Raw genomic sequence first — 22,623 nt, forward strand, 5'->3', positions numbered from 1 at the left:
CCCAACAGCACACATTTTTGTTGTATCCCCGGACAAGAACACCTGATTCAAGTCATTAAGGGTTTGATGATTAGTTGACAGGTTGAATCAGGTGTGCTTGTCCAGGGTTACAATAATAATGTGTACTGTTGGGGGGACTGGAGGATCAGGGTTGGGAAACACTGGCAGTGGTGGAAAAAGTACCCAATGTCATACTTGAGTAAAAGTATAGATACCTTAATAGAAAGTTACTCAAGTAAAAGTGAAAGTCACCCAGTAAAATACTACTTGAGTAAAAGTCTAAAAGTATTTGGTTCTAAATATACTTAACTATCAAAAGTAAATGTAATTGATAAAATATACTTAAGTATCAAAAGTACAAGTAAAAGTATAAATCATTTAAAATGCACAATTTTCTTGCCACCTGACACCCTCCCTGTCTCTTACTTTCTCTTTCTCTCTGTCTCCCATGTCTCTCTCTTTACCCACTCGTTCAGTCTCCTCTCTCTTCACCCACTCGTTCAGTCTCCTCTCTCTTTACCCACTCGTTCAGTCTCCTCTCTCTTTACCCACTCGTTCAGTCTCCTCTCTCTTCAACATCATTGTGATAGTATGATTATATTATCATTCTGTTTGCCAATCAGTATCCGAGCCATTATTACAAATGGACAAGAAACCACATCAAACCCTTATTGTGTGCTGCATCAGTAACCTTTTCACCAGAACAAATATGGTAATACCTGTCGACACAGCTAGGCATTATGGGTCAAGGAGGAGTAAATTAATAAACCACCTCTCCATCTCTTTCTCTATCTCTCTCTTCTCTCTCTCTAGTGCCAACACAATGCAGAAGCAAGTGGAGGTCAGAATGCATGAAAGCCATTTGGAGCCCATCGTGGAGCCTCCTCAGCCTATGTGTTGGGGAATATGCAGCAAAATCATGAATAACTTGGTTCTTTTCCTCACCATCCTTGGTAAGTTAGTTTAGATGTGACTGCGGTTGTTACTGTCTTGGTAAGTTAGCCTGCCGTTTAGATGTGACTGTGGTTGTTACTGTCTTGGTAAGTTAGCCTGTCGTTTAGATGTGACTGTGGTTGTTTCTGTCTTGGTAAGTTAGCCTGTCGTTTAGATGTGACTGTGGTTGTTACTGTCTTGGTAAGTTAGCCTGTCGTTTAGATGTGACTGTGGTTGTTACTGTCTTGGTAAGTTAGCCTGTCGTTTAGATGTGACTGTGGTTGTTTCTGTCTTGGTAAGTTAGCCTGTTGTTTAGATGTGACTGCGGTTGTTACTGTCTTGGTAAGTTAGCCTGTCGTTTAGATGTGACTGTGGTTGTTACTGTCTTAGTAAGTTAGCCTGTCGTTTAGATGTGACTGCGGTTGTTACTGTCTTGGTAAGTTAGCCTGTCGTTTAGATGTGACTGCGGTTGTTACTGTCTTGGTAAGTTAGCCTGTCGTTTAGATGTGACTGTGGTTGTTACTGTCTTGGTAAGTTAGCCTGCCGTTTAGATGTGACTGTGGTTGTTACTGTCTTGGTAAGTTAGCCTGTCGTTTAGATGTGACTGTGGTTGTTACTGTCTTGGTAAGTTAGCCTGTCGTTTAGATGTGACTGCGGTTGTTACTGTCTTGGTAAGTTAGCCTGTCGTTTAGATGTGACTGTGGTTGTTACTGTCTTGGTAAGTTAGCCTGTCGTTTAGATGTGACTGTGGTTGTTACTGTCTTGGTAAGTTAGCCTGTCGTTTAGATGTGACTGCGGTTGTTACTGTCTTGGTAAGTTAGCCTGTCGTTTAGATGTGACTGTGGTTGTTACTGTCTTGGTAAGTTAGCCTGTCGTTTAGATGTGACTGTGGTTGTTACTGTCTTGGTAAGTTAGCCTGTCGTTTAGATGTGACTGTGGTTGTTACTGTCTTGGTAAGTTAGCCTGTCGTTTAGATGTGACTGTGGTTGTTACTGTCTTGGTAAGTTAGCCTGTCGTTTAGATGTGACTGTGGTTGTTACTGTCTTGGTAAGTTAGCCTGTCGTTTAGATGTGACTGCGGTTGTTACTGTCTTGGTAAGTTAGCCTGTCGTTTAGATGTGACTGAGGTTGTTACTGTCTTGGTAAGTTAGCCTTTCGCACAATTGTGTACAACGTCATCCATTCCGTATGATATATCCTACGAATAGCAAAAAATGTATATTTTCTTTCATTTTTTGCAACTCGTATGTTATGCTCCGAATTCCAATTCGTACAACATGTACAACAGCATCTTTAACATTGAAAGGTGTGGGGGTTTGATATAATTGAGTTTTTAGATATAATTGAGTTTTTCTGTACTTGTTCACCTCCCAGCCCTCACAGTGCATAAGGTTGCCTAAAACATGTGGGTGAAAGTGTAGCGAGAGCCGAGGTAGAGCTTGTTGTGTTCAGGGAATAAACACTAGCTGATGTGTATGAATACAAAATAACCTGGTGTGTGTAAAAGTAGGTTCTTTATAAGACTATTATAAGCACTAAGCATCGAGGTCTTAAATGACCACTTTAATCGGAAAACACACATCTTTAAGTTGAAGAACACAGCTTTGTCCTCCATTTTTTTTTTATACAAAAAAAAAAACAAGCAGTGAGCAAAATAACAGTAACATTTTAAATAGATGGGATGACACACCTAACGGGAGATCTGAATAATGCAACAGAAAACCAATGTGAGGTCCAGTTGATATAACCGTGGGTTCTCTCTCTCTCTCTCTCTCTCTCTCTCTCTGTGTGTTTTAGGGGTGATCGTTGGCTCTGTTTCTGGAATACTACTGCGTCCCATGTCGCCGCTCCCCCCTGATGTGATCATGGTCATCTCGTTCCCAGGAGACATCCTGATGAGGATGCTGAAGATGCTCATCCTGCCCCTGATCATCTCCAGTCTCATCACAGGTGGGAGACCATAACCCTGACATTATTTGTATGTGTATTTATTATGGATCCCCATTAGTTCCTGCCAAGGTAGCAGCTACTCTTCCTGGGGTTTATTATGGATCCCCATTAGTTCCTGCCAAGGCAGCAGCTACTCTTCCTGGGGTTTATTATGGATCCCTATTAGTTCCTGCCAAGGCAACAGCTACTCTTCCTGGGGTTTATTATGGATCCCCATTAGTTCCTGCCAAGGCAGCAGCTACTCTTCCTGGGGTTTATTATGGATCCCCATTAGATCCTTCCAAGGCAGCAGCTACTCTTCCTGGGGTTTATTATGGATCCCCATTAGATCCTTCCAAGGCAGCAGCTACTCTTCCTGGGGTTTATTATAGATCTACATATCTACAATACAAAATGTTTAATACCACCCGTACAACAATATGACAATGTACTGTACGTGTGTGTAGATTGCGTGTGCTAGCGTGTCTGCATTAGCACTAGTAGCATTGTACGTTAGAGTGTTATTATAGCATTTATCCACAGGAGGTTGGTGGCACCTTAATTGGGGAGGACGGGCTCGTGGTAATGACTGGAGCTGAATCAGTGGAATGGTATCAAACACGTCAAACACATGGTTTCCAGGTGTTTGGTTCCATTCCATTTGCTCCGTTCCGGGCCTTTATTATGAGCCGTCCTCCCCTCAGCAGCCTCCACCGCATTCATCACTAGAGTATTTGGAAGTCATATCTTCTGCAGTTTGCGTGACCGGTTGTTGAACTGCGGGCCTCTCTCACCTCTCTCCCACTCCAGGACTGGCAGGGTTGGATGCCAAGTCCAGTGGTCGCCTGGGCACCAGAGCCATGGTTTACTATATGTCCACTACGGTAATCGCTGCCGCTCTGGGCGTCATTCTGGTGCTGGTCATCCACCCAGGGAACCCCAAGCTGAAGTCCAACCTCGGACCGGGCAAGAAGAACGACGACGTCTCCAGTCTGGATGCCTTCTTCGATCTCATTCGAAACCTTTTCCCAGAAAACCTGGTTCAGGCCTGCTTCCAGCAGATCCAGACGGTCACCACAAAAGTCCCCGTGCCTACCAACAGGACCAGGGGTCCACCACAGTTTACCATCAAAAAGGGTCTCCAGTACAAGAGTGGGATGAACGTGCTAGGTTGGTACACTTACTGGAAAACATGCTCAACTCTAAACTGGAATGAGTTATTTTCTTAGCAGTCCAAATAACTGACTTTCCACCTTTTTGCCTCCTTTGAAACTGTAGGTTTGATTGGGTTCTTTGTGGCTTTCGGGATAATCATGGGGAAGATGGGAGAAAAAGCCAGGCTCATGCTGGAGTTTTTTAACGTTCTCAATGAGATCGTCATGAGGATTGTTGGCATGATTATGTGGTAAGTGTCATCCTCTCTAGAGTTATATTACCTCTTGAATATAGTTTTCCCCTCCTAAACTAGCAGGTATTCTAGGAAGTCCACTCTAGTCACTGTGGCCAAAGGAGAAAAGTGTTATTTATTACAGGAAATTAGCCTCCGATGTACATGTTTGCCCCAATGTTCTCAATTAGATACTGAAAATATACTACTTACCTTTTATTTGTGTTACCAAACTGCAAAACTAATCTCACCAAGGACTCTCCCAGGTATTCCCCTTTCGGTATTGCCTGTCTCATCTGTGGGAAAATCATCTCAATCGATGATCTGGAAATGGTTGCCAGGCAACTGGGAATGTACATGGTGACCGTGATCGTGGGCCTTGTCATCCACGGTGCCATATTTCTACCACTAATATACTTAGTCATCGTCAAGAAAAACCCCTACGTCTTCTTCATGGGCATCTTCCAGGCCTGGGTCACCGCTATTGGGACAGCATCTAGGTACAAGACCAAAACCTATTCTCTTCCTCTGTGATACTTATTATCGCCTTCTCTAGAACCAGTTCTAGAACCCATTCTAGAACCTATTCTAGAACCCATTTAGAACCCATTCTAGAACCCATTCTTTGGACATGTAATGCATGAGATCATGGTCCTGCTTTTTCATGTCTGCTTGCATTTCCACTGGCTTCAGTGACACTGAATTGTATTGGAGCTCTGGTTGTCAATCTGCTTGTTTATGATAAGACAGACAAAACAACATGGCGTTACTTGTTTCGTCTCCAATCTACAGATAAACTAAAAACAAGAGTAATGTCTTCAATGTGCATACAGTGCAAAGTTGCTTCAAAGATGAAAAACCTTTGCCTAGTTTAGGATACAATGTTAATTCATATTAAGGACTCTGCATTACCCAACCTATTTGATAGATTGTATGACAGAGTAGGTTTTGAGCCACAGCCGAAGCTCACACTGAGATGATAACAGCAACAGAGATGTGGTTCATGCCCTAGAGGGGTGTCCACATTGCACGTGTCGTCTGATACCTTCATGCATGAGACCAGCTTTGTGGTGCTTAGCTACCACCATGTAAATAGACTCTTGTCGACTAATATTACTGCTTAAAGTAAGATCCTTTAAAAGTCACCCTTTGGGAGAACATGATGCTCAACTTATAATATACATATTATGCAAATTCAGTGTTTAATACAATTCCAAGGCTTGTGATATGTACTAAGTACAAGTTTTGTACCCGTCTCTCAGCGCTGGCACCCTGCCAGTCACATTCCGCTGTCTGGAGGAGAACTTGGGCATCGACAAGCGAGTGACGCGATTCGTGCTCCCCGTGGGCGCCACCATCAACATGGATGGCACTGCGCTTTACGAGGCTGTGGCAGCCATCTTCATCGCCCAGATGAACAACATCGACCTCGACTATGGCCAGATCGTCACTGTCAGGTAGGACACTTCGGATTCTGGTCCTACATGACTAGGCCCCTGTGTTTTGGACTATCATGTCACATGACCTAGGATTTAACCTTTTTTTTAAAAGCCTTTTCCAGAAATGAGAATGACATCAAAAATAAAAGCATTTGTCTGAGGATGGTGCTGGACCATCTGACATAAAAAGAAAAGGGACTGTTTGTTGAAAACACTTGACATAAAGGTTCAAATTCAGGTCATGTGACATGATTGTCCAAAACACAGGGCCTTATACATGACAGATTGACCTTGACAAAGGACATTTAGTCATGTAGCTACAATATAAGGTTGAAATGAGTGTATGTGTAATTGACTGAGATCTCTCATCCTAACCGTAGCCTGACAGCTACCTTGGCCAGTGTGTAATTGACTGAGATCTCCCATCTTTACGGTAGCCTGACAGCTACCTTGGCCAGTGTGTAATTGACTGAGATCTCCCATCCTAACCGTAGCCTGACAGCTACCTTGGCCAGTGTGTAATTGACTGAGATCTCCCATCTTTACGGTAGCCTGACCGCTACCTTGGCCAGTGTGTAATTGACTGAGATCTCCCATCTTTACGGTAGCCTGACAGCTACCTTGGCCAGTGTGTAATTGACTGAGATATCCCATCCTAACCGTAGCCTGACAGCTACCTTGGCCAGTGTGTAATTGACTGAGATCTCCCATCTTTACGGTAGCCTGACCGCTACCTTGGCCAGTGTGTAATTGACTGAGATCTCCCATCTTTACGGTAGCCTGACAGCTACCTTGGCCAGTGTGTAATTGACTGAGATATCCCATCTTTACCGTAGCCTGACAGCTACCTTGGCCAGTGTGTAATTGACTGAGATCTCCCATCTTTACGGTAGCCTGACAGCTACCTTGGCCAGTGTGTAATTGACTGAGATCTCCCATCTTTACTGTAGCCTGACAGCTACCTTGGCCAGTGTGTAATTGACTGAGATCTCCCATCTTTACGGTAGCCTGACAGCTACCTTGGCCAGTGTGTAATTGACTGAGATCTCCCATCTTTACGGTAGCCTGACAGCTACCTTGGCCAGTGTGTAATTGACTGAGATCTCCCATCTTTACGGTAGCCTGACAGCTACCTTGGCCAGTGTGTAATTGACTGAGATCTCCCATCTTTACGGTAGCCTGACAGCTACCTTGGCCAGTGTGTAATTGACTGAGATCTCCCATCTTTACGGTAGCCTGACAGCTACCTTGGCCAGTGTGTAATTGACTGAGATCTCCCATCTTTACGGTAGCCTGACAGCTACCTTGGCCAGTGTGTAATTGACTGAGATATCCCATCTTTACGGTAGCCTGACAGCTACCTTGGCCAGTGTGTAATTGACTGAGATCTCCCATCTTTACGGTAGCCTGACAGCTACCTTGGCCAGTGTGGGAGCAGCCAGTATCCCCAGCGCTGGATTGGTGACCATGCTGCTGATCCTAACAGCCGTTGGGTTACCTACCCAAGATATCAGTCTGTTGGTTGCCGTCGACTGGCTGCTGTGAGTACCTGCATTCACATGTACAGAGAATACATTTCCACACACACACACACAAATATCTTCTTGTTACCTCAGGACAAAACTCTGGTCTTCCTCCAAATATAGTCCTCAGCTTTGTTCCCCCGAGAGATTACCTTCTGCACTTGTCTGTCTCTGTGTCTCCCTCCCCCACCCTAAAAAAAAAAATACAGGGATCGGTTCCGAACCTCCGTCAACGTGGTTGGGGACTCCTACGGGGCGGGTATCGTATACCACCTATCCAAAGATGAGCTCGACGCGTTTGACGCCGCGCAAAAAGTTGATGAATTTGAGTTGACAAAATCACAATCCTTCTTCGAGAACAACACCAACCAGTGTGTTTACGCTGCAGCCCACAACACAGTCATGATAGATGATTGCAAGGTACTTTTCATCTTTAAGGATATAGAGACGTGTATGTAGACTTCCCCTTAACTGCTGCTTTTTCTTTTCTTGTCATTTGGTATGTCGACATACATTGATGTCACCTTATACAGTTATTTTGGAGAAAACGATATTACAAGGTGGAGAAGTTAAATAAATATGCTCTTAAATTTATTTACTCATCCGCTAATTATTTGGAAAAGCAGTTTTTTGTGATACCTGTGTGCTTTTGATCGAAATTCTGATGTTATGTTTTTGACACAATTTGTATTTTGAAAATATTTTTCGCACTTTACTTTTCTTCGTATGTCTTGTATTAATCTGTGACATGAGTGGGATTTTTTTTCTTCATTGGACATGTATTTGTGGCAGCCCTGCTTACATGATTCGATTCAGTTTTAGGGCACATTTTTTATTCAACATTGTATGGCTAGTGGTACACATGAAGACTGCTATTTCATCATGTTCATCCAAACAATGACAGACATATTATGGACCTGTCAAAAATCCTTATTTCTACTGTAGATAGTTATCTTTTATACCAAAAACTCAATGCTCTTATTATCAGAGCATTTTACTTATCCATTTGTCATGGATCATTGTTCTATTGCATTGCTTCTATTGCATCTTTATCTTGGCCAGGTCGCAGTTGTAAATGAGAACCTGTTCTCAACTGGCTTACCTGGTTAAATAAAGGTGAAATAAAATAAATGGGGCAATTACTAATCTCTGTTTTATACTGTTATTTAGTTGTTTTCTTACAATCGATTTATTCAACATTATCGTACCGGTAATTCTGTTGGGCAGAGAATCCATAAAATACATGGCCGAGATAGAAAACAAAACTGACTCATCAATGTTTGACGTTCTCCTGTCAGTGAGAAAACACTGTCTTCTGTATCTACTGTCGCTTCAGTATTCAGAGAGTATTCATTTCTTTCTTTTTCTTTTCTATTTGGACCAAATTTGCGGGATTCCCAGTAAATTCAACCAATTCAACCAAAATTCAACCAACCAGCCAAATTCAACCAAAAGGATGGCCTGCAAGTATTACCACCTTGGTTTCTCTGCTCCAAAAAACTTTGACAGCTTGAACATGACTGTGCCTTGGTCTTACGGTTAGATGTCCCTGGTAATTGCTTGCAGGTATCCATGGGCAATGGAAACGGCCATCCCAACGGCCACACCAACACTGCAGATTTCTCTCTTGTTGAGGAGGAACCATGGAAACGAGAGTAAAGCAGCACCTTGCTCCGCCTCATCCTGACTTCCACAAGCTTCCCTTCCTGGCCAAAATAAAGAAAGTAACCACACCTAGCCCTGTAACCACTAGCTTTGGTGCACTTCCTGTGGTCTGAATGTGGTCAGTTCATTGACCATGGGATGAAGCTGCCCCTCCCACAAACAACGTAGGCACCACAAGTTAAAAATGACCTATCCACTTGTACCTATCGTAAACAATTGTCTCAATTAGATTAGGACTTCCAAATGACATTGCTTAACCTGTGCTGGTGCTTTGTAAGGCACTGTTTAGTGTGATGGACCCATTCAGGTGGCTGTATTCTGAACCTGTTTAGTGTGATGGACCCATTCAGGTGGCTGTATTCTGAACCTGTTTAGTGTGATGGACCCATTCAGGTGGCTGTATTCTGAACCTGTTTAGTGTGATGGACCCATTCAGGTGGCTGTATTCTGAACCTTACTCGACACTGCATGTTCTCTGATATACGCAATGCAGCACTTTTGTTGCTGCACAACCTTTTGGGGAAAAAGCAATCCTTCTCTCTGTGTTTTATGTATAACAAATGTAGGGGTTTTGTTAGCGCCAGAGGCAGATCAGAGAATGTGTGCTCATGGGATGTGGCCTTGTCAGTTGTATAGAAGGACCAGTTGAGGAGTGTTATGATGGGAAGCCCCTCCTTAGAGAACTATTCTGCCAGTCATTATTATTCCTGTCATGAGTTGTGCAGGGTCACAACCTCATAGCTATGTTCCAGAAACGCTTGATGTTCCAGGGATTGCTGGATATTCAGTGGTGGTCGATTCAATTTTCTATGGTTTCCAGAGTGGCTTTGACGCTTTCTAAAAACCTGCTGCCTTCTAATAGCACTAAGAATAAAATAACTTAAAGAGCCTTGGTAATGCACATTTTCTTAAAGATAAAACAAGTGCAAAACGCCAAGGCAAACACTGAACTATCTAAAAAAGCCCTTGACTTTACTACTGCCTCTTGTTGCAGTCAACCCATAGCAGTGAACAGGTTCTGAAAACGTTACCGTAACAACAACCCCGCAGCAAAGGGAAGTAGAATGTTGACTATGTGGCGTCCCCAGGGCCAGAATAAAAGGAAGTGCCGGTTGTTGAAGAAGCTGCAATACCTTTGACTGTTTTGACTTTGAGGATTAAACTCTGGCATCGGCACACATGATCAGCCTCTAAGCACTGGAGCTTACCTCTGGACTTAACATCACTAAATGCCTCCAAATGTGGCTGCTACGTATTTATAGACAGCCAACGATGCAAGGTGCATATGGACAGCATTAGGAAGACATGTGCAGAGGCAGGTAGAGTATTTAATGCGTTCCCTCCCCTGGCTGTTAGAGTACAAACACACCAACAATTAATATATTATATATGTTTTTATGTGTGTGTGTCTGTATATACTGTATGTGTGCATTTGAGTGTGTGTGTGAACGTGTGTGTCAAAGAAAGAGTGAGAAAGCGAGAACAAAAGAGAGAGTTAGAGATGGCAGGTAGAGAGAGAGTTAGAGATGGCAGGTAGAGAGAGAGAGTTAGAGATGGCAGGTAGAGAGAGAGAGTTAGAGATGGCAGGTAGAGAGAGAGTTAGAGATGGCAGGTAGAGAGAGAGAGTTAGAGATGGCAGGTAGAGAGAGAGTTAGAGATGGCAGGTAGAGAGAGAGTAGAGATGGCAGGTAGAGAGAGAGAGTTAGAGATGGCAGGTAGAGAGAGAGTTAGAGATGGCAGGTAGAGAGAGTTAGAGATGGCAGGTAGAGAGAGAGAGTTAGAGATGGCAGGTAGAGAGAGAGTTAGAGATGGCAGGTAGAGAGAGAGAGTTAGAGATGGCAGGTAGAGAGAGAGTAGAGATGGCAGGTAGAGAGAGAGAGTAGAGATGGCAGGTAGAGAGAGAGAGTTAGAGATGGCAGGTAGAGAGAGAGTTAGAGATGGCAGGTAGAGAGAGAGAGAGTTAGAGATGGCAGGTAGAGAGAGAGAGTTAGAGATGGCAGGTAGAGAGAGAGAGTAGAGATGGCAGGTAGAGAGAGAGTTAGAGATGGCAGGTAGAGAGAGAGAGTTAGAGATGGCAGGTAGAGAGAGAGTTAGAGATGGCAGGTAGAGAGAGAGAGTTAGAGATGGCAGGTAGAGAGAGAGAGTAGAGATGGCAGGTAGAGAGAGAGTTAGAGATGGCAGGTAGAGAGAGAGAGTTAGAGATGGCAGGTAGAGAGAGAGAGTTAGAGATGGCAGGTAGAGAGAGAGAGTTAGAGATGGCAGGTAGAGAGAGAGAGTAGAGATGGCAGGTAGAGAGAGAGAGTAGAGATGGCAGGTAGAGAGAGAGTAGAGATGGCAGGTAGAGAGAGAGAGTAGAGATGGCAGGTAGAGAGAGAGAGTTAGAGATGGCAGGTAGAGAGAGAGAGTTAGAGATGGCAGGTAGAGAGAGAGAAGAGAAGCCGGTCAGTGCATTGTGTGTTTGTATTTCTATGCTAAACGACAACCTTGCCTTGTCAACTACAATCTGTTCAGTCAGTCAGCGTGATGATTACGACAATGTTAATTACAGTCAAATAATCCATATCACCAGAAAAATTGCCCTTCGATTTGGATTTGAAAAGTCCAGCTCCATTTCCAGCATGCTACTTTGTGACACTCTCGAAAAAGGAAGGCCGGTCCTACCTTTTGCAAAGTTTTATTTCAGACACTTCCTAAAATGTATGCCGTATCAACATGCTAAATATAAAGACAGCAAAAGTAGCTTGTAATTACAGATAGGACTATTTGGGGCTAGGCGTGTGTTCACAGCACTGTACAAACCTCTGGACCAGTAAGGTTATATAACAACAAGTCCATAACCTTGCAATGGATGCTGGGTAGTATCGCAATTAGGGCACTGAGCTTTACACCAGTACAGTGTCTCAAAACCACTCTGAACGGAACCTGATTAAGAGCAACGCCATCTTAAATCTCCATGTTTAAAGTGCCTCCTTGCACTTTGTGTATATAACATATACTAGGTCCAGGTATATATTTAGGTGAAAAGTTGTATAGAATCCTAAACAAATATGATCTCCCAGAGTTTTTGCTCAGGGTTTCTATAATGATAGGAAAACCATATGAAAATGTAGAACTATGTTGTTTGTCCTTTTACTTTGGGTAGTAGTCAACTAGTCTCACAGAGATGTTAACTTTCCAATATGCATATCTAATAGTTTTGTCTTTTTCAGGGAGATAGATGTTGTTAATAGTCTTAATGCATACACAGAATGATGGAGAAAATGTGACTGGAAAGAGAGAAAAATAAGTATAATAATGTATTTTTCACTAATATGGACTGGGTGGTGTTATTTTCTGGTTTGTTTTACAGTATCATTGTCACTTTTGTTATTAGGTTGACAAGAGGGAAAAGTCAAATGAAAGGTGTAGTTTTCTCATAGAGGAACCAAGATGACAGGGCAGGGGTCAAAAGGGCATTAGTGCTGGCAGCTACTGTATGTGTGTATGTTAGCTGAATATCAGGTTATCAGGCAACGTTTTCATAGCAGCTAAGTCCACCCCACCTATGCAAAATACTCTTGAGTCTTGTCCAGACATACTGTAGCTTAATATTGTTAAACATCAGTGCTTCATAAATGCATCCTTTCTCAGTTTGGCTTTTCCCTCTTTTTATTTTTCTATGAATATACATTTAGACCATTCTACTTCTGTCTATTTTCTATCCTTGATTTTGATTCAGTGCACGTATGAGTCCAAGAACGTGTTGAACGTTTTCCCTCATTGTTGTGTAATCTGTCTGATGTTGACTGTGTGAGTGTGTGGTTCTGGAATCTGTCTGATGTTGACTGTGTGAGTGTGTGGTTCTGGAATCTGTCTGATGTTGACTGTGTGAGTGTGTGGTTCTGGAATCTGTCTGATGTTGACTGTGTGAGTGTGCGGTTCTGGAATCTGTCTGATGTTGACTGTGTGAGTGTGTGGTTCTGGAATCTGTCTGATGTTGACTGTGTGAGTGTGTGTGGGAGTGAGAGTGAACTAAAGAAAGTGTGAATTTAATTTTACAAAAATGTAAAAATATAATTTTCTCTGTCAGACAAATGGACTAAAAGTGTGTAAAGTGTTTTACTACTGCTCGTGTACATATAATTATGGAAACCAATAAATGAAAAAAATAAAACAAATAGCAGATTGTTTCTTTCATTTTACATTTTAGTCATTTAGCAGACGCTCTTATCCAGAGCGACTTACAGTTAGTGAGTGCATACACTATTTTTATTTTATTTTTTTTCATACTGGCCCCTCATGGGAATCAAACCCACAACCCTGGCGTTGCAAACGCCATGCTCTAACTACTGAGCTACATCCCTGCCGGCCATTCCCTCCCCTACCCTGGATGACGCTGGGCCAATTGTGCGCCGCCCCATGGGTCTCCCGGTCACAGCCGGCTACAACAGAGCCTGGATTCGAACCAGGATCTCTAGTGGCACAGCTAGCACTGCGATGCAGTGCCTTAGACCACTGCGCCACTCTACTGCTCGTGTACATATCATTATGGAAACCAATAAATGAAAAAAATAAAACAAATAGCAGATTGTTTCTTTCATGACTTATGGTCCCAGAGTAGTAATGCATGATAATAGTTGTTGGATTTAAACAACAATAGCTGTAGTTAGCTCATAGGTTAAAATGATCTGAAGTGCACTTTATATGAATAGAGAAAGCATTTAGTGTAGGTGACTAATGAAGTGCTATATTGGTTTATAAATGGATCCATTATACTGTAGTTGTACCTATGCATTGGGAATGATAACACTCTCTAATACTAAAAGAACACTTTGAGTGCTTAAAACAAATAAAAATAAAAGTATATTATACTTACTACAACTCACATACTGGCATTCATCCGAATAATACATAATGCCATAAGTAAGCAGGATTTTACACTCAGTGGCCCCTAGGTAGGTTGGTATTAAGACTTAACTTTCTAATATACTTGACTTATTCTGGCTGTGTACCATTTATGGGAGTACCTGAGTAAACGTGGAACTAGGAAACATCTAGAAAGCCATTCATCTATATTCTGAATGAAGTCTGTATTTTGTTTTACAGGATGATCAACAACATGTACACAATTAATGTTTGTTGATAAAAAATAGTGCAATATCAAAACAAAAACAACAATGACAACAACAACAACAACAATGACAAAAACAACAATGACAACAACAACAATGACAACAACAACAACAACAACAACAACAATGACAAAAACAACAATGACAACAACAACAACAACAACAACAACAACAACAAAGGTCGGTGAGTGAGAATTTGAAATACAGTATTACCTTTTTTTTTGTTTTCTTGTTTCTATCAATGGATATGACAATGTTTGATAACAGACATAATGTCAATAGAGATATAGCAACGTGTTTATCCATAGCCCGACGGAACAGGTGTTTATCAACCTGACTTATCTGGGCTACCAAAGGTCAAAGGGACAGCTCAAACTCACACGCCACAGATCTACAATCTATAATGTCTCCATTCATAGTCATAGAATCCGGTATCACTAGCTACAGATGTAGGGTCTTAATTTGATCACCCGGTTGTTGCAGCAATTTTCCTGCAAGGCAGGAAATGCAAACTTGTAGTGTATTCGAGGTTTAAAAAGGCTTCTAAAGTTTGTAATTTCCACTTAAAAATGTCAGACTTGATTTGCCGTAACTACAAAAATGCTTTATCAACCCCTACAAAAATGTCCATTAATTATAATCCACCAATAATTCACATTTCCAGTTGCTGCAGGATTATTTTCCTGCTGTGAGAAACTGGTAAAATTAAGATCCTACACATTGTGGTCCTCTGTAGCTCAATTGGTAGAGCATGGCGCTTATAATGCCAGGGTAGTGGGTTCGATCTCCGGGACCACCCATATGTGAAAATGTGTGCGCACATGACTGTGTGCGCACATGACACCCATTATACCATCATTGACTAGAATGGGGAGACCCATTCTATTTCTATGGTCTTATTTTGTCCCCGTTCTGCATCTCCTTGACTCGTCTCAGTCCAGCGGCTCTTTCTCTGGGAGGTCCTCCAGAGGTATAACAGTGTACTCTCCAGCGTGGCCGTTTTCCCTTGGCCTCTCTTTAGACAGAAACCTCTCCATTTCCCGCTCCACCTTCTCATCTCCTGAGCTCGCTCTGGCGACATTCTTCTCAGATGCCTGGGTTGGTGCATTCCACCTGCAAGGCGATTTGACATGGTTTAATTCCATGGTTGTAACTAACTGACAACATGATTCAATCTCATGAACATATTTTGCAGGATGGGTTTGAAAGTGGTGGATTTTACCTGTCTCTGGTACCTATGGCGACACAGATTACGACCAAGACCGCCACGCCCGCGACGAAGGCAACGATGACCAACCAACCTGGAGGAGAAGAAGCAGACAGTGAGTGTAGCTCAGTTGGTAGAGCATGGCGCTTGCAACGCCAGGGTTGTGGGTTCGATTCCCACGGGGGGCCAGTATGAAAATGTATGCACTCACTAACTGTAAGTTGCTCTGGATAAGAGCGTCTGCTAAATGACTAAAATGTAAATGGTCTACTGGTCCCCTAATATGTTCACAAAACATTGTCTTCAAATTGAAACTGGAAAAAGGAGCGGAACGTTTCCTGGTGTAACAGTAGTAAATCTTGTTAGCTGGGCATGTATGATTCAGGAACTGACCCGATGTATATGAATCATGTTGTCCTGATGGGGTTGGTTTTACAGCAGCTGCCTCATGAAGAACTGTGGAAACAGAGATAGATTAACTACAAGGTGGCAACTACAATATACACTCAAAAGAGATTTGTTCAATGCGAACAAGAAAACGTTATGTTCTCATTAGAGCAGATGAGAGACCTGCCATAGTGCTGACTATTATAGCAATGGACATTCCCTAGCCCACTCTGCTAACAGATACAATGGGGCGTATTCAGACTCCACAACCCAATACATTTGTGCAAGCCTTCCATTGACATCGATTAATGATTTACGCAAGAAGTATCAGTAAAGTACTAGGATCTCAATTCTGAATGCCACCCAATATGAACACAATAATATTGGTACACTTCTCCTGGATAAACAGTACTGTACCTGTTGTGGTATCCACTGCCGGTTCATCCCGTGATGGAGCAAGCCTATTGGTGTCTTGAATTCTTGTCTTCATTTCAATTAATGGCTTTTCGACTAGGGGATTGTATATTTGGTCCTCCTCACCAGCAGGGGCTGCTACTGTGGTGCTACTCTGAGGCAGGAATCCTGACCCCGACCCTTCCATCTCTGCATTCATCCTGACTGTTGTAGGTACGGCAGAACGGGTGGTTGAGGTGGAGGCCAGCTCTGTATTCATCTTTTCAGCCCTGCCTTCCTCCAAGCCTGTCATACTGGTTAGGTTAGAACTAGGTGTGTGGCTGGTCCCGAGGCTTTGGCTAGGTCTGGAGGTGGTAATAAAGCTTGGATCAAGGCTAAGAGGTAACAGGTCTTCTTCTTCTAACTCTGAGATGGGACTATGGCTGGGGCTGGGGCTGGGGCTGGGGCTGGGGCTGGGGCTGGGGCTGGGGCTGGGGTCCGATACACGACTAGGGCTGGGGACGAAGTCTGGGCTGAATATATCATCCTCCAGCTCCTCTAGCTCTGTTGTGGTACTAGCGTCATGAGTTGGATAAGGACTGGGGCTGGGGTTAGGGTCAAGGATTGCGTTAACATCCTCCAAATCCATCGGAAACTCTGTGGTGGGGACGAACTCTGTGGTGGGGACGAACTCTGTGGTGGGGATGAACTCTGTGGTGGGGACGAACTCTGTGGTGGGGACGAACTCTGTGGTGGGGACGAACTCTGTGGTGGGGACGAACATGGTGGTGGGGTCGAACTCTGTGGTGGGGACAAACTCTGTGATGGGGACAAACTCTGTGGTGGGGACAAACTCTGCAGTGGGGACAAACTCTGTGGTGGGGACAAACTCTGTGGTGGGGCTTTCGGTATCCAGGATCAGGCCCTCCTCATCTTCCTCTGTTGAATCATAGTCATACTTTTCATAATCCTCCTCTGTGCTGCTTCGACTAGGGCGAGGAGTTGGACTGGGGCGGACGTTCAAGTTAGGTTTAAGATTGTCGTCAAACAGCTCCCCTTCGTCTTCTTGTCCCGAAGTGGAGTGTTTTGTACTGCCCTCAGCAGCGCTGCCCTCTGTAGTACTGCCCTCAGCAGCGCTGCCCTCTGTAGTACTGTCCTCAGCAGCGCTGCCCTCTGTAGTACTGTCCTCAGCAGCGCTGCCCTCTGTAGTACTGTCCTCAGCAGCGCTACCCTCTGTAGTACTGCCCTCTATCTCATCCGTGCTGCCCTCCTCTGGGTCAAAGGTGGGCCACTGGTCTTCCGGGTCAGATGTCACAGGGTCCAGTGTTTCATCACTGCTGGATGTTCCATTGGTGGCATCCGGGGAACCCACTACAAGCTTCATGAAGAACTTGAAAGCTTCGCCAGGAAAATCCCCAGCAGCCGGAGAGGGGAGTTCTGTAGAAGCTGTGGCAAAGAGAAGGAAAGACCACAGATCAATGTTTACCTCCTGACGTCATGTCCTGACCTTTACAGCAGAGGAAAATTACTGAGCTTTGATGTCTTTGCATGACAAAAGAAGGCCTGGGAGTATCGTAGCTTTTCAGGCTCCTCCCTGGAATACCTGTGTGAACCTGTCGTGTTCTGACTAACCATACAGGAAACATCATTATTAACTGGGATGACTAATCGTCTGCCTTTGTGTGTGACTGAGGCAGTTTCATCAAATCATTCGGTTTGATTGAACTGCAACATCAACACACCCAACTCTTTAAAATAAACAATGTCTTGGCTCATTTCTTTTCCCTGTTCTATTGCCATAATTAGCCAACAGTGCTAATTCAAAAGAGTTTAGGATAGGCTTTGGATAGGTGCCCAAATGTTATGCCCCAACAGAGGCATTCACATGAATAATGTGTGCTTATGTCTTATTCCTGCAAAAGGGTGTACTAGGGAGCTAACCAGGAAGAACCTTTTGGGTTGCCACACCGGCAGAACCTTTCCAGTTCAAAAAGGTTATTGGAACCCCTCTGGAACCATCTGTGATGGGAGCGGTTGCACTTTGAACCTTTTTAATAATATATTGTAGAGTTGGCAGACTATGAGAAGACTGGAGGCGTGGCTTATTGGAAGTGTGGCTTTCAGATAGCTCTTTATGGGCAGCCGTTAGAGTAAATGTAATCCCTGTTCACCATGTTAAGTTTGTACACTGGAAATGTCAACGTTAATTCAATATGTATTCATATTTTAATATAATATTAATAATATAAACATTGCATATAGTGATAAAGTAGTAACTATTCCTAGTTTGGGATTTGCATAGGCTCTTGAGGAACTTATACCTCTGTATGCCTCATTGCAGCCACATGTGATGACAATACAGCAGAACAGATGAAGAGGAATTACATTTAATCTGACGGGTGGCCCCAAAAAAAGATATAGCTTAAAGCCACGCCCCTACTAAGCCACGCCTCCACTCCAGGGTTCCTCCTGGAACCTGTTGCTACATTGCAACGTTAAAGGTTCCTCCAAGAACCCCTCAACTAACCAAGGGTGCAAATATGAACCATTGACTAGCAATGATTCCTTGAGAAACTCAAAGGTTCCTTGAGGATCTCCAGGGGTTCCTTGAGGATCTCCAGGGGTTCCTTTAGGATTTCCAGGGTTCCTCGAGTCACCACTAATTCTAAGTGTGTACTGTGGCAAGAGGGCTCACTGGGGAGCTAACCAGGGATACTGTGACCCAATCCCAAACTTATCTCTAACCCCTTTCCCAAGGTACTTGTTGAATCCTGCAAAGGATCTTAAGTGTTTGATTGAATGTTGAGTGTCATTAAATAGTGTTTTCAAACAAAAGGAGCAGTTACTGCTCTTAACTTTGACATCAAGTACATTATCCTGTACATCAAGTACATTATCCTGTACATCAAGTACATTATCCTGTACGTCAAGCAATCTCAGGCCTCCATTTTTAACACACTTGTGAACAGTTTTACCTGTACGAGGTTTCTCCCTTCTCACCCAAGCTTATATGAAGCTCACCAAAGCACTTTGATTTCACAGTAATTCAGGATATACACATTAATGCACCTGCTGGAACAGCTCAGCAAATGCTACAAAGACTGCTGTGTCTGTCTATGTGGGTTGGGTGGGGGGGGGGGGTGAGACGTAGGCGCTAACCATGTAATGAATATGTTCCCCCGGTATTCACTGAGCCAGAGTACAGGTAGGCTTGAAACACGACGAGGCTCTCCGGTGGAGTAGAAAAGTGCAGACTCATCAGACGTGGAATAGGACGCACAAAGGATGACTTGAACTCCAGGAGGTCTTAGACAACGACCCATTTTACCTGGCTGCACAACCAATGGCCAGCTGGGGATGCCTTAATAACTCAGATTAATACACAACCAATGGCCAGCTGGGGATGCCTTAATAACTCACATTAATACACAACCAATGGCCAGCTGGGGATGCCTTAATAACTCAGATGAACACACAACCAATGGCCAGCTGGGGATGCCTTAATAACTCAGATTAATACACAACCAATGGCCATCTGGGAATGCCTTAATAACTCAGATTAATACACAACCAATGGCCAGCTGGGGATGCTTTAATAACTCAGATGAACACACAACCAATGGCCAGCTGGGGATGCTTTAATAACCCAGATTAATACACAACCAATGGCCAGCTGGGGATGCCTTAATAACCCAGATCAATGTCTCCTGAAGTCCAGTTATACAATACATAATCAGGTCCATAATTATTGACATCCTTGATAAAGGTGACCAATAATAAATAAATAAAAATACAAATACTGAGCTACATTGTATGCTCCAAAAAAATTGGGAAATTATGTTATTTTATACTAATACAATGACTCAGAGAAAGAGATTTCATTCAACAAGGTAAAAAAATAAATACTGTACTGAATTAAACTGAACTGTACTGTACTGCACTGCACTCTGCTGAATTAAACTCTACTGGACTGCAATGTACTGTGCTCTACTGTACTGTGCTGTCCAAACTTGTGAAACATAGACGTCTTTTCAACGTCCGGAAAATAAGTATTCTAGGTGTCTTTTCAACGTCATTTAGCTTACTGGGTATGTTGTTACAATGGGGATGGTTCTCAGACTGTGACAAGCAACCCCAACTATAATATCTGATCTTGTTTAATGTGTGAACACAATTTTTCATGCATGCATATATTTGTACATATGGATGGCCCTGGGAATCGAACCCACAACCCTGGCGTTGCAAGCACCATACGCTACCAACTGAACCATAGAGCAGGGTTTCCCTAATTTGGTCCTGGCACCCCTGGGTGCGTGTTTAGTTTTTTTGCCCTAGCATTACACAGCTGATTCAAATAACGAACTCATCATCAAGCTTTGATTATTTGAATCAGCTGTGTAGTGCTGGGGTGAAAACCCACATGTGCACAGGGGGGGCAGGACCAAGTTTGGGAAACGATGACAGTAGAGGACCACACAATGCAATGCCAGGTGCTAGGTCTGGAGTACAATAACCGGACTTTCTCCCTCTCAGAAACACAAAATCAACATTCCAACTCTTTCACATACAATGTCAAACTCTCATCAGACTATTACCACTCTGTGTCCCTATCTCATTGCATTAGTTACCATGATAGAAAGAGAGCAATACAGAGAGAGAGAGAGAGAGACAGTAGTACATTGTTACTCACCAGGTACTGGGTCGGACTGAACAGGTGCCAAAAGTCCCAAAATGACCCCAAGCAGTAGAGTCCACATCTTCAGATCAGAGATAGGCATTGAGGGAGAGATGAGAGACAGTGTACTGCTGTGCTGTGTGGTTCTGTTCCCAAGAGGGATGGCTTGTTTTCCTAGGAGTGTCTGTGGGATGACTGAAGTGGTTTAAAGGATGTAGCTCAACTTTTTTATACTGGGATGGGAGTCACATCAACGCATCATCAACGGCTAGTGACAGTCTGTGTGTTGGCGGAGGGGGGGGGGGGGGCTAGAACACAGAACACACCCTCTCTTTCATAAACTCTCCCTCTCTCTCTCTCCCTCTCTCTCCCTCTCTGGCTTTCTCTCTCTCTCTCTCCCTCCCTCTCTCCCTCTCTGGCTTTCTCTCTCTCTCTCCCTTCCTCTCTCCCTCTCTGGCTTTCTCTTTCTCCCTATCTCTATCTCTTTCTCTCACACACACACACACACACTCTCTCTCTCTCTCTCTCTCTCTCTCTAACTCTCCATATCTCTCTTTCTCACATTACCAATGGGAAACTGAATGTGTTTTATTAACCTGCTTTAAGTGTGTAGGGGAGAGTTGAGACATTCCTTGTTTCTAGGGAACAATGCACAAAATTAATCATGACCAAATATTTAGGAAGAGGTCATAATTTCATGGAGTCTGTGAAGGAAGAAACTACATGGAAAAAGTGGTAAGCAAGTTAGGTCCAAAAAACTGTTATCACAAAGTCACATGACTTTATTAATACGTTTCATGATGCTTGCATCTAAACCAAAGTGGATAGTTTTAAGATAGATTTACAGATGTAGGATCTTAATTTGATCACCCTGTTTCAAGAGAACTTTTCTGCAATGCAGGAAATTTAAAACGTGTAGTGTATTTGAGGTTTTAAAAGTTTGTCATTCACACTTACATTTCAGACAGATTTCCCCTTACAAAAAAATGTATCAACCCTCATAGAAATGTCCATTATTTATAATACACATAATATTTCACTTTTCTGTTGCTGCAAGATTATTTTCCTGCTGTAGCAAACTGGTTCAAATTAAGATCCTACATCTGTATACATCACCTGGGGTCTCTATAAGCTACAATACGAGGTCCTAAACCTAGCAGAAAAGTGCATCCTTGTAGCTGTGTGGACTAATATAGTCTATATGTTTGCCTTGGGGTAAGTTGAGCCAATGGCCACCATAACCTATATAAATGATGATTACATTTGGTCCGTTTTATGCATAATATGCATAGTATTTTTTTCTTTTTAACTAAAGATAGTGCATTTTCATTGTTACAGAGCAGACATCATCATGTCCCATGTATACAAACGTAAAACAAGCAGGGGTCTAGTCCCCCTTGACGTTGTTGAGGGAGCCGCCAAGGAGGTGAGAGAAGGGAAGACGTCTATTAGAGCAGCAGCACGGGATGAAACAAAGAGACTGAATGACTCTGAAGAGGTACACTGATAAAAAAAATAACATGAACACGTACCTGTGCTAAAGAGAGGCTAAGATAGAGTAGCAGAGGTCTTATCTGGTGACATGGAGTCTGAGCTTGATAAACAAAGAATCTCACGGACCATTTTCATGGGTTTAGTAGCCTAAAATGCAGAGAACTTGCCTACGAATTGGCACATCGAAACAACATCCCTGTCCCAGACAACTGGTCAAGAAATGGAAGGGTAAGTGATATTGAACAGAGAGATCTATATCTGAATGTAGGCATACATTTAAGATATACAATATACCACATCCCCCGTTCCATGAATTAAACTTTGACCTACCAGCACCATCACCCCCAATGTCACAGGACACCATTACTCACTTCCCCCAAGGCAGCTCAACCTACTCTGTCCCTATACTCAGCCTACCTCATACCCGCGCCAAGTTATGCCAATAGACCACTTTTTTTTGGGATAAGCTATGTTTTCAAAA

The 22,623-nt window shown here is 43.2% G+C and overlaps 2 protein-coding genes across 2 annotated transcripts; one reads left to right on the top strand and one right to left on the bottom strand.

The window, feature by feature from the left end:
• Window positions 1–823: 823 nt before the first annotated feature.
• LOC311111426 (excitatory amino acid transporter 2-like) lies at window positions 824–8,869 on the top strand (the record flags this gene model as incomplete). Its single annotated transcript, XM_084154141.1, has 9 exons — window positions 824–953; window positions 2,730–2,882; window positions 3,672–4,031; window positions 4,140–4,266; window positions 4,515–4,748; window positions 5,511–5,705; window positions 7,094–7,228; window positions 7,420–7,630; window positions 8,777–8,869. The coding sequence occupies 9 exons, from the start codon at window positions 824–826 to the stop codon at window positions 8,867–8,869; spliced, it is 1,638 nt and encodes a 545-aa protein (XP_084010267.1).
• Window positions 8,870–12,508: 3,639 nt separating this feature from the next.
• On the bottom strand, window positions 12,509–21,025 carry LOC311111883 (uncharacterized protein). Its single transcript, XM_084154794.1, has 5 exons — window positions 20,664–21,025; window positions 15,998–17,419; window positions 15,587–15,649; window positions 15,209–15,287; window positions 12,509–15,099 (listed from the first exon to the last, which is right to left on the bottom strand). Exons 1-5 carry the CDS (start codon window positions 20,749–20,751, stop codon window positions 14,919–14,921), a joined length of 1,833 nt encoding a protein of 610 aa, XP_084010920.1. The 5' UTR covers window positions 20,752–21,025; the 3' UTR covers window positions 12,509–14,918.
• Between the last annotated feature and the right edge of the window lie 1,598 nt (window positions 21,026–22,623).

Source organism: Coregonus lavaretus (genome assembly GCF_964263955.1).
Source record: "Coregonus lavaretus genome assembly, chromosome: 37".
Lineage (NCBI taxonomy): Eukaryota > Metazoa > Chordata > Actinopteri > Salmoniformes > Salmonidae > Coregonus > Coregonus lavaretus.

Coding starts and splice junctions, on each gene's coding strand:
- LOC311111883 (XM_084154794.1), bottom strand. CDS start 20,751: ATGCCTATCTCTGATCTGAAGATGTGGACTCTACTGCTTGGGGTCATT. Junction 15,650..15,997: donor GGCAGTGGATACCACAACAG/GTACAGTACTGT, acceptor CTGTTTCCACAG/TTCTTCATGAGGCAGCTGCT. Junction 15,100..15,208: donor GCCATAGGTACCAGAGACAG/GTAAAATCCACC, acceptor ATCGCCTTGCAG/GTGGAATGCACCAACCCAGG.